Genomic DNA, 12535 nt, shown 5'->3' with positions numbered 1-12535 from the left:
CTTCCACCACTTGTTTCTTTGTTTACAACTTTCACAACCTGTTTAACTTGTGTATAGACATTATATGTTGCTGCCATGCATCGTTATTTATATGTTTTACTTAACTGTACGGATGTGCATTTTTTTATCTCATCTTTCACCGAATGTCAAGTTGGTAAAAGGGTCTGAAAAGTTGTTAAATCTAACAACACAAGTTTGTCAATACTGCTTGTTAATGCCATATAATTTTGAAAGAGCAACAACCAATTAGGAAACTCCAACACTCGGCCAGCTGGCCTCGATGTTGTGGTCCAGCCAGAAGGCAAACTTGGAGCAGCAGAGCGGTGAGTATAACAGACTCTGGTGTTGCACTGATGGAATAAAAAAAAAATCAAGTGTTTAACCTTGTTAACATGTCCATATGGTGGTTTTATATAATAAATAATCGGTCAACACCATGACTGAGTGTTTCCACCTTGGACTGCAGTGAACCAATGACAGTCTCATAAAAACAGATTCAGACAGCCAGGGATTCATACGTCATACCTAAGAAAACCAATACTGTCAACTTGTGGGGACGGGGGGTAAAGCTAAATACACCTGCAACCTTGTCAATACAGAGAGTGAGAGTTAGCATCAGCACAACCACTAACACTGTTAAGCTAACAAACAACATAAATAAAAGATGCTAAGTATGCTAACTGTTCTGATCTGTCTGCTAGTCTCTGATTCTGGTCTCAACAGACTCCTCATGTGAGTCTGGGTCTGACTGAGGCTCCAACATGAGGCTGAGTTTCTGATGTTTCCTCCTCTAATCATCTTGATGCTCTCTGCTCTTTCACCTGGACACCAAAATCTTGTCAGTCAAGGCAGCAAGAGTTTGCATTAGCACAGCCACTAACACTGTGTCAGCCGCTGCCAAGTTAACAAACAACATAGACAAATAAAAGATGCAAACTACGCTAACTGTTCTGATACATCTGATAGTCTCTGAATACTAATACTGAAAGGTGCTGCTGTTTCACCAGTCAGCCCAGCTAAGGCAGCGGTGGTGGGCACGACACAAGCCTGATCAATTCTTTAAATAAAATATTAATAACAGCAGAGTATTTTTACATAGCTTAAAACATGAACTGAACTTTAAATCTAGGTACCAGCATGTAAAGTATATTAGGCACATGAAAAATGAGAGCAGAGGGTGTGTGAGTTAGTGATTACTGAGTCATGAAACTTTTAAGTTAATTTTTAATTTGCCTTTAAAACTAATGATAGAATTACTGAGTGTGTCATCTGGTGGAGATTTCCTCAGAGCTGTGGTTGCATCTTGAGCACACACTGTTTTCTTTTTTGTCATATTCAACAAACACTTCTTCTGTTGTGTTTTGTATGAACGTATGGACCCCCCCCCCCCCCCCAAAAAAAAACAAAACACAGCTGTTTCAAATGCAACAAAGAGCTATGTTGTCATATGGATAAATAACACACATTGTGTTATTATTAGGTTTATTCTCAACCCCAAACAGCTTGAGTACAGTTTACTTGGGATTTATTTGAGCCTGAGAACAGTTTGCTGATTTTAATGATGTACAACTTGCATATGAATCACATGGACATTACAGAATATTTACAGGAGAGATCCTATTTATGCTGAAGGTAATGAATGGTAGGCTAATCATCTCATTCATTGTTCTTGATGTGACCTCACTGGTGATGAAGAGGCAGTGGAGAAAGTTGCTGTCGGCAATCGTGAAGGCCACAGACTTGTCATGCTAATTGCCCTATGGCCCTGCAGGCTGTGATGATGACTATGATATTAGAGTCTCAATAGATTAGATTGGTATGATGATGACTCACCCCAACCTAATTACACCACACTCATTGCTTTCTATAAGTGGATGTGTCAATGGACCACCGTACACTGAAGCATGTGGTGTGTGTTCGTGTGTGTGTGTGGGGGTGCGTGGGTGTGCGTTTGTACATGAACACAACAGGTCATCTGACAAGGCTTTCATCGTCATTAGCAGCCTACATGCTGTCCTCATGAATTATGCAGACACTACTGAACTGTTTCTACAATACACACACACACACACACACACACACACACACAGTGAACCTTTGGTGGCATAATTCAAAAAGGTTTCCCCCCCTTCCACTGCCTGGTTTTGTGTTGCCAGGCAAAATGATGCTGAAAGCAGCGATAACTTGTCAGTGTTGGGAGATAAAGTCTGTTCACAGGTTGAGCTCATGTTATTGTTTCAGATGTGTCATCATGGCATCCTCCTTTTCTGCCTGACCTGACACAGGTGACAGTTCTCATAATATACATAATATTCTCATGTGTTGTCTTACCCTGAGTCTGTCTCACCCTGGAGATTCAAACCAGTCCTCCAACCTGAACAACATCGCATTGTCTCCTGAAATAGTGCCCCTACAGCGGTAGGCATACCGGACCGTGTTTGTCATGATTACAATAACAGACACACAGACTGTACTCAGAGCGGAGTACCTACCTTTGTCTCCATGGTTACAATAATAACCATCATTGCTTGGTTAGGTTTAGGAAAAGATGGTGATTTGGGTTCAAATAAGTATTTCCTCAGCATTAGCCGATCTTTGTTGTCATGGTTACAATAATAACAACAAACGGTCATGGATAATAGGAAGAACATAAACTGCTACTTTCACATGGGAATCAAACACCATTCTCCTGTTTCATATTCCTGTGTTTTGTTGACCCAACCTCCTCCTGACGTGGACTTTGTCACTCTATAAACTACGTCACTGCACTTTTCCCTTTGCTCCTGTGGGCTCATTTTTTACAGGAGGACATGACCATGATAGGTCCAGGGTTAGCCTAGCTTAACTTGAGGCATGGGGAAAGTGTTAGCAAAGCTAAGTTAAAAGAGAAGTGCAACAACCACTTTAACTAACATGTGGCATCTTTTAGATTTTTGTAGAAACAGAAAAAGGGACTTTACGGTTTGTGAAACCAAACCAATATCCTTGTTTGAAAGCCAAGTTAGTTCACTTTCAGCACAGCTGAGCCATTTTTTCATAAAATGGGTGTGAATGATAGCACTTAACAGAGATGATGAGAAAAGTGTAATCTTGTTTGCTTTAAAACACAACCATTAGCCCTTTTTGCACTGCAGTGATACGCTCCACAGCAATACTAACAGTTAGCCAGCTAGCAATAGCAACATTTGATGAACACATTCATTATATTGGTAACAGCGACTTAGCTAACGTTATCATGCTAACCAAACAGTGACCTTGTTATTGTGTGTTTGTTATTGTTACCACGACGACGAAGGTCTGGTACGCCTGCTGATGGACAAATGGACGATTGTTGAAATGTAGCATATTCACATGTGAAAGGCACATCTTGGTAACTGCAGGAACTGTTGTTGCTGTCATGTATTCAGGTAGACTGTCAAGGCTTTAAGCATTTTTCATATTTGACTTTTGTCCATGGTTAATCTGTGAATTTCAAAAAATTGTGAATTTCCCCACTGTGGGACTAATAAAGGCTATCTTATCTTATCTTAAATATCACCTTATTATTCTCTGCTGCAGTTGTATGGAGTGGAGCAGCACCTTTTGGGAGACAGAGGTCCTACTGAGGTTTGTCGAAGCTCTCTGGTACATGTACCTGAACTTCAGAATGCCACATAAAGTATTTTATAATCTGGTGATCAGCCACAGACAATGAAAGCTCCGGTCGGGCTGGAAACACGTTTCAGACCTGTTTGGTGTTAGATCAAACACAGTGTGTGACGTCTTTTGTGTGGAGCCATCTGTAAATGGAAACATGAACAGACCAAAAAAGTGTGTAGGAACTATGTGCCATCATCAAGGGATCTGAGAGGAAATCTTGATTTCCAATGTGTGGCGGAGCCTTGGATGGTGCTCACATTCCTGACTAGCACAGCTGCTGCTTCAGCTGTTACGGGCTCTTATGGATGACAGGTACAGGTTCACTGATTTAGATGTTGGTTGGAAAATGTCATGATGTTTTTGTTTTTGAAAACTAAGCTTTGTAGAAAGCTCACACTTTCTTTTCTGCCCTGTCACAAACTGTGAGGAGGTCCCTGTCCTGACTGTGGCTGACTGACTCTGTGTACAGTCTGAGCCTCCGTGTGTTGAGGCCTTTTCCTGAAGGCACAGAAAGCACCTGACAGAAAAGGTACAACACCTGAGCAACATTCACATTCACATGGAGCATGCTCTTGACTGTGTGAAAGGAGGACAGTGCTGTCTACTGAAAAGAAATGACAGCACTACACAGAGTATTAAATATACTGTCACTTCCTGTGTTGTGTTACACATAACATTTGTATTTCAACACACCAGTACATGAAGATGAAGAAGAGCCACAACAGCAGTGTGTGGTGCAGTGCTCCTGCCTCTGGAGAGCAGATATTAGTCTCATATATCACTGGAGTGGAATGAGGCAAGAGTTCAGGCATCAACATTGAGGTATTTCTTTATACAACTCAGTGATTTGAACTGAAGGTTCACATTTTTTCAAGTCTGTCTTAAAACATCCCAGTGATGTGTCACAACGCTTTTTAAAGCTCAGATGAAATTTACATGAGGGGTGTTTGTACAAAAAAAAAGGAAATCAGTTAATTTGTCTAAATCAGACCACTGAAGAACATAGGATTTATTTTTACATTGAACTAGGATTGGCAGAAGAATGGGCAGAGGAAAACCCTTTCAGTTATCAAATGGAAATGTCCCCTCCCCCATATGATCAATGCTGTCCAAATGAGGCTTTAATCTCAGTCTCACATTAAAATCCAGTCACTGCACTAGTTCACTTTTGTTTTTATCACCCTGAGAGCTGGGGTTGTGAAGATATGACCTGCAGATTCAAAGACGCTGAAACTGTCTTACAAGCCTTTATTTCATCATGTCTGGATCACTGTAAATACCCGTCTGACTCAGAGAGCTTCGGACGGCCTTAGACAGAAACTCTCTGTCTCAATTAAAAGACACGTGACACCACCAAAATATGTTGAGAAGAAGTAGGAGATGTGGAGGTCCTCTATAAAACTGGACAACACTAGTGATCTTTTTATCCCTTTAGACCGGCTTCTCAATTAAGTCTATAAACCTGCCACTGGGTGCCTATTCCAGGCGGCCGTCTCCTTCCTTTCCACTTCCCCTGCCTGCTATTGTTTTCAAAATCCACTTCACCAAGGGAACCAAAAGAACCTCCGAGCTGCAGCTTCCACACTGAACATGACTAGATGTGATGAAGCTCTGGATCGTGTGCAGTCACACTGTCAACATGGAATCAGCCTTTTTAACGCCAGTGCTCACCTGTCTAGCCCTGTAAGGCCCTGGATATTTTTCTGAAAAATGACAGAACCAGAATGAGAAGTGAAGGAAGCAGAGCAGCCGAGTAGAACAGGACTCATCACAGCCCCATTGTGGTGCAGAAAACAAGCAAACAGATGGTCTGATTGTGTTACTGCATGGAGAGTCTCACCTGGGCATACTAATCCCCCACAGCCTGATTAGGAGAGAAAAGCGACGTAAATAAGAAAGAGAGAACAAGAAAGCATTACTCTACAGATCATTAGCTGTCCAATCAAGAGTTCGTATTAATGCTCTGATTACTGAGAGAGAAAATAGGTGTTGTGAGGTGTCTGGCTGTGTGATGTCTGTAGACAGAAACATCTAAATGCAAGTTATTTTAAAAAAAATTTAAATCATTTTCACACCATTCACAACCACTCAGAAATTCATCACTTCCACTCTAAATCTTTTATTTATCTCTTTCTGTCATGTGTGAGTGTGTCTGCAGGACACAGGACTTATGCTCATCTTCAGTCTAATCATGCTGCAGGTCTTATATAATTGGTACGGTAAAGACAATCAGCAGAGCAGGGAGTAGTTTATTACACAGTGAAAACAGAGGTCTCACTGGGGCCATGTTTAATTAAGGAGATGGTTTCATCAGACAGGAGCATCGACACAGCTCTACTGGAGCTCAGGAATAAAAACTCCTCAAAGATCACTGCCACTGCTCACTGATGCTACACTGGAAAACCTGCTACCATTATCACGGCATGAATCTACAGGATCTATAAACAGCGCTATGTCCCCACGTCACCTGTGGTACTAGAATCATGGTTGTCTGCCTCTGTCAACTATACAAGTTTGCATCCATGTCTGTCCAGATATAATATACATAGTAAAGACTATAAACTAAGGTACAAAAGCTGTGTCAGAATGATGGAGCCACTGTGAAGCTTCAGTGCAGCAGAAATGTTTTTGAGCCTCAACACAATCCTGTTTCTGCGCTCTGCAGCAGCTCCTTCCTCCTCATGGATTCTGCTCTGATCTGATGATCAGAACCAGAAATGATCCAGAGAGATCCAGAGAGGAACCTGAGCTAAATTTACAGAGTCACAGTAAAGTGTCTGAAAACTTATGTAAATGTGATATTTCAGTTTTTGCTTTGTAATACATTTGCAAAAAAAATCTAAAATTGTGTCTTCACTTTGTTGTTATGGGGAAAACTCAGTGTAGATTGAAGAGGGGAAAATGATTTTTAGCATAAGACCACAAGACAACAACGTGAAGGAACTGAACACTTCCTGAATGCTCTGTAGATACAAGTGAAATCCAGCGAAGGAGAGATCAATGTTTCAAACCAGTGGAGCTCATTAAGTCTAAATATATACTGAAGCTGTGAAATACAGTCTCCTCTCTGATCACTTCCCGTCAGATCACAGGACAGGAAATCAGTATGGAGCGAGTCTGTCGTGATTCAGCAGGATTATCTATCAGCAGTTTTAAGTTGTTTAGCTCTCTGCAGACACAGACACAGATACGAAGGTTTGGGGCAAAGCACTCACAGTGGTTGAAAATGGATCTTGATAAAAGCAGAATTAGAAATGATCAGTAGCTGTAGGACACAGCAGACAAGGATGACGTGACTCTGTGTCAGCGCTGCTGCAGACACAAGCAAGATGTTGATCATTACCCAAACAGTCATCACTTCTGATTTCATATGTTATCTCGAAATATTCACATGTCATCTACTGTTTTAACTCATTCATGTCAATAATTGTAAGGATTCTGATATTCAGATGTTGGTGATTGGCTGTCGAGATTTTGCTACAAATGATTTTTCTCAGTAATAATAACATCGTACTCACCAAAATAATTAGTGGGATTTGAGAACACAATGAAAAAGAGCCTAGAGTTTTGTTTTTTACTAATTTTACTTCTCGCCTTTATTTTCCATTCCAGATAATGCAGTGTTCCCTAGGTGTTAGCAATTAACTTGGCAAGTACAAGATTATTCAATTTATCAGTTTTAAATCCCTTCTCCAGCTGCACCAGTGACTGCACCCTGACAGAAATGACTAAAACCCTGCACAGACACTTGATGGAGTTATGCCACAACTCAAACAATGTGTCTTCAGATTCTTCACATTTATAGTGCCTGACACTATGTGTACATGCAGGAATAAACAGGGTCCAACCTAGTCTGGCTGTCTGCGGGTTACCTGCTGAGAGTGAGACTGACATTCTGGATGACTGGCATCATGAAGATGGTTATCAATTAACTCTGGGTTTCAGGTCCAGTTTAACCCATGTATGAAATGAGATCAAACGGTTGATATTCAACAAGGTGAAGTATTAACAGTATAATCACATACAACTGAACTATTACAACTATGCTAACTATACTATCTCCTGTGTTAGCTTCTCTGCATTGGCTCCCTGTAAAATCCAGGATAGAATTTAAAATCCTCCTCCTCACCTACAAAGCCATTAATGGTCAGGCACCATCGTACCTTGGAGAGCTTATAGTTCCCTATTTTCCCAATAGGACACTTCGCTCTCTAAATGCAGGTCAACTTGTGGTTCCCAGAGTTTGTAAGAGTAGAATGGGGGGCAGAGCCTTCAGCTATCAGGCTCCTCTCCTGTGGAACCAGCTCCCAGTGTGGGTTCAGGAGGCAGACCCCCTCTCTACCTTTAAGATCAGGCTTAAAACTGTCCTGTTTAGTAAAGCTTATAGTTAGGACTGGCTCGGGTATGTCCTGACCCATCCCTTAGTTATGCTGCTATAGAGCTAGACTGCTGGGGGATTCCCATGATTCACTGGGCGCTCTCTCTCTCTCTCTTTCTCTCTCTCTCTCTCTCAATGACTTCATGCCATTAACTTTGTGTTTTTTTTCTCTCCCGTAGTTTGTGCTTCTCCTCTCTCTCCCTCTCTCTGTCCTCATTCTGCAGGTCTCTCTGCCTCTGGAGCAGCAGGATCCAGATCCACCACTACTCATCTTTACTATTAACCACTGTTACCTGTCATTATTATTGATAACACCATTACCTACACAGCTGCTCCTGGTTTCTCCTCCTCCACCTCCCCCCCCTTTTTCTCCTCCTAAACCCAACCGGTCCAGGCAGACCCCCCCACCCTGAGCCCGGTTCTGTTGGAGGTTTCTTCCTGTTAAAGGGAGTTTTTCCTCCCCCCTGTCGCCAAGCGCTTGCTCTTTGTGGGAACTGTTGGGTTTTTCTCTGTAACAAAGTAAGGTCTTGACCTTACCCTGTAAAGAGCCTTGAGATAATGTATATTATGATTTGGCACTATACAAATAAAATTGAATTGAATTGAATTGAATATACTATACTACAACTGAATAGGAAGCTGTACAAGCACAAGAGATAATTTCAGTATATTAAAGTACAGCTATAAATAAGTGCAGGAAATATTAGATAGGCTATGTCTTTAGTAAAGAGTGAGTATTTTTGCTTTTTTTGTCTGGATGATGAATAAAATATTGCAAACAGAAAAAGTCAACACAATGTAGATTTGTTTGAGGCGAGAGGTGAGGAGAGAGGAGTTAATGCTGCATTTATAATCACAGGAAATATTCAAGTAGGCAGAATATTTTTCTCATAAAAGGTAACGGAGGGTTTCATTTTAATTTGTAATTGTCATCACGTCATCAAGTGTGAAAGCTCATGATATTTTTCTGAGCTGCAATGACGAAAAAAGACACTTTCAGGAATACTGCAGAACTTACATGAGCCTACTCCGGAACACATCCAGAAATACTCGGATGACACAGCTGTTGTGACGTGGATCAGGAATGGGCAGGAAGGAGAGAACAGGGATCTGATGATGGCCCTCTGTGAATGGAGCCTCAAGAATTGCTTCCTTCTGAACCTCCAAGACCAAGGAGATGGTAATCAACCTTCGCAGGTCCAGGTCCATTTAGATGCACAGTTATAAATACTGAGGTGTGCACCTGGACAGTAAACTGGACTGGTCCCCAAACACAGATACCATCTACAAGAAGGAGCGGAGCCGGCTCTTTTTCCTCAGGAAGCTCAGGTCCTTTGACGTCTACAGTGAAATGCTACACGTTTTATCAGTCAGTGGTGCAGAGGGTCCTCTTCTCTGCTGTGGTCTGCTGGGGCAGCAGCAGGTCAGACCAGAACACAAGAAGACTGGACCAGCTGTTTCAAAAGGCTGAGTCTGTGACTGGAGGAGTCTGGACCCACTCAGGGCTGTTGTGGAGAGACACATGCTCTGTAAGATGCAGCCATCCTCTCTACAACATCCTTCAGACCAGAGAAGCAGCTACAGCACCAGCCAATGTCTCATCTCTCTGCTGCAGAGCTGAGAGGTTCAGGAAATCCTCTGCTCCACTGTCGCAGACTGTTCAACACCTCAGACCAAGACAGTGGATCATGACATGGACTTAAATATTAAGTCCACGTCAATGACCTTTGCTTTACTTAAATCTTAAGTCCATGTACATCTATCGATCTGTTTAAAAAAAAAAAATAGAGTAGATGCATGTTAACCCTGGAACAGCAAAACAACTGATCTATGAATAATAAATACATATACAGTATACAGTACAACTGATCTACAAAAATATCTATTTCTCTTTATTATTTGTCACTTTATTGTAAAGGCATGCATACCTTCATCGCCATGGTTACTATAATAAATGGCTTTGATTAGGTTTAGGAAAAGATAATGATTTGGGTTACAATAAGTACTTCCTCAACATTAGACGATGTTGTCATGGTAACAATAATAACAACGAACAATCATGGATAATAGTTTCATATTCCTGTGTTTTGTTGACCCATCCATCCACCCCAACCTCCTCCTGACTTGGACTTTGTCGCTCTATAAACTACGTCACCGCACTTTTCCCTACTACACCAACATCAGAAATACAGACCAGACTAAAACAAACCTTTTCAGGACAGTAGCAGCAGCAAATCTCTCTTAAACTCAGGTCCTGTCTCATGGTTTTGTGCTGTTTGTCTTTCCTGTGCTCAAAGTCTCTCTCCTCCATCTTGCTGCTCTCTGTCTGGACATCTACACCTTTCTCCTTCCTGTCTGAACAAGTTTTAGGATTTATCTTCTGAACTGACACTAAACACACTGAATGTGTAGTATAGAGGAAAAATACCTAAAAATCACTTCTATCAAAAATATTTACCGTTAACGGACGATGACACACTCCAGTAACACTCCATTGACAATGTAGAATCCTGTATTTTCCAGCCTCAGTGTTGTTAATCTTCCTGGCTCATTGTCTGTAGTTGAAGCTCAGAGACGCGGGAACTTCAGTCTTGTGGAGTCGTTGCTGTAGTTGTAACACAAACAGCCTCAAGTGCCAATGCATCGCACTGTACGTTCACAGCTATATTACTATTTACTAACTAAGTAGCTAACTCTCTGCGCGGGTTGTCCGCATCACCTCTCTCTCTCTCTTTTGCCTGCTACACACACAACCTACGTGCTGATCCGTTCCTGAAAGGAGCTGCTCTCCTCCTGTAACAATATTCTGCCTCAAACTGCTCAAACGTACTGCAGATCTTTCACAGAGATGATAATTGTCATTTGTTCATTTACTTGCAGCTGCCTCTTAACGCTTAATGTGCAAGTTAAGCGTCCACACACATCTGCACATGCATAACTGATCTCAGAACAGTAGAAGTTGAGTCGAGGACAGCTTACCTAGCATACTTTGGCTGTAGCTGATCACCAGTCAAAGATCCCAGGATTATCCTCAGTGCACATGCCCCATCTGAGAAAAGAGCTGCTATTCTCTCCGCTTGACAAGCTCCAGCCTTTGACACAGTCATACTGGCAGAAACGATAGCCACAATAGCTGAAGATGAAGCTAGCGTGCAGGGACAATACCCTGCTGCCTCTGCAGGTGGGCAGTCAATTGCATGATAAATGCAAACAGGCAATAGATCCTGTATGGGACAGAAAGCTGTTCTGAGATTCAGGCCGCAGTCGAAAAGTCAAAATACTCTCCTTTCCTAACCACTTGTCCTCGACCTCGATGGAATACGTCAAGAGGTCAAGACAAGATATGAAAGATACTTCATAAGGACTTAGGAAAAGACAGCTGCACTGCGGAGAGAATCCGAGTGCACTTACACTAGGCTTTTGCTTTTTATTTTTAAATCAACTTTATTAATAATACATGGACGATCGATTCTCCTTTCCTAACCACAAACACAAAACAAACAGGACTGAAATGTTGAAATAAGATAACATGAAAGGAATAAACAAGAGAAAGTTGCGCCATTAAAATAATAATCAAATAAAAATAAGGAACTGAGCAAGAGGTCAGAGTAAATTTTATTCAGACATAAGTATGTAGACTTTATTGGCATGGATGCTTTTGACACATTTATACATTTGTTGAGCAGAGAAAATACATTTTTAGTGCACAGTGTTTACACAATTAGTGCACAATGTTTACACGATGTTAGGAGATTTAGTGAAATTACATTTATGTATATAGTATTTTGTCATGATGATATTGTTAACTAGAAATTTGGACAGATTTGAAAGATAAGAAATCTATATTTATGGATTTAGAGCTCAGCCAATTATACAAGGATTTCTGTAGGTGTCTGTGACATAGAGGTGCCCTGTTGTTTCTACTTTTATGTGGGTTTACCGTGGTGAAACTGTAATGGTGCATTGCTTTAAATGTTGCAACATTGGACATTTTCCTTTCATAAAGGAAGGTCCAGTATTTCCTAAGCTAGATGAGATAAGACTGGACCAGCTCTTATTGTCCTTGCTGCTCAGATACTTGGGGCCATTTCACTCAGTGAGTGTTCAGGGACCTTCCTAAGAAAAAAATACTTTTTTTTTTTTTTACCTCCACTGTTATAACCTAGTTACTGTAAATCAAGAGGGCTGTAATCACATTTCTCCCCTTCCCTGATCTCTTCCTGGAAGCATAATTTACTCATATTTTTTTAAATGATGGCATTTGGCTTTGTAAATTTATTCTTCTTCAAAATCAGTGATGAGTTAGAATTAAAATCATATGCAGTTCAACTGATAAGTGCTTTTAAGGGTCACTGAAAGAGCACAATTTATCTGAGACGCACGAAAAGTCATTTTCTTCTTCTGTTCTTCAACCAAAAAATCTGAGCTGGCTCCATCTGACTAAACTGATACATGAAGTTTAAAGCTGTATTTTCATATAAACAATTGATCGTAGTGACAAACCAACAGACGCCTTTG

At 41.1% G+C, this 12535-nt stretch overlaps 1 protein-coding gene across 6 annotated transcripts in view; it reads right to left on the bottom strand.

Moving 5' to 3' along the window:
- The window catches only part of cadpsa (Ca2+-dependent activator protein for secretion a), a 215883-nt gene that overhangs the window by 190242 nt on the left and 13106 nt on the right, over positions 1-12535 (bottom strand). Inside the window, exon 1 of one of the 6 annotated variants that reach the window (XM_071493185.1) lies at positions 3283-7831. The exons of the other annotated variants lie outside the window; for them this stretch is intronic. Coding sequence (XP_071349286.1) covers positions 3283-3399 — 117 coding nt within the window. The 5' untranslated portion in view covers positions 3400-7831. Of the gene's footprint in view, positions 1-3282; positions 7832-12535 lie in introns of those variants that run through there. 6 annotated transcript variants of the gene reach the window in all.

The sequence above is a fragment of the Trachinotus anak genome, unplaced genomic scaffold (genome assembly GCF_046630095.1).
Source record: "Trachinotus anak isolate AG129_WGS33_773 ecotype Australia unplaced genomic scaffold, CSIRO_AGI_Tana_v1 ptg000013l, whole genome shotgun sequence".
In the NCBI taxonomy this organism is placed as follows: domain Eukaryota; kingdom Metazoa; phylum Chordata; class Actinopteri; order Carangiformes; family Carangidae; genus Trachinotus; species Trachinotus anak.
The sequence above is the reverse complement of the archived record's forward strand: the minus strand, read 5'-3'. Positions and strand labels throughout refer to the sequence as shown.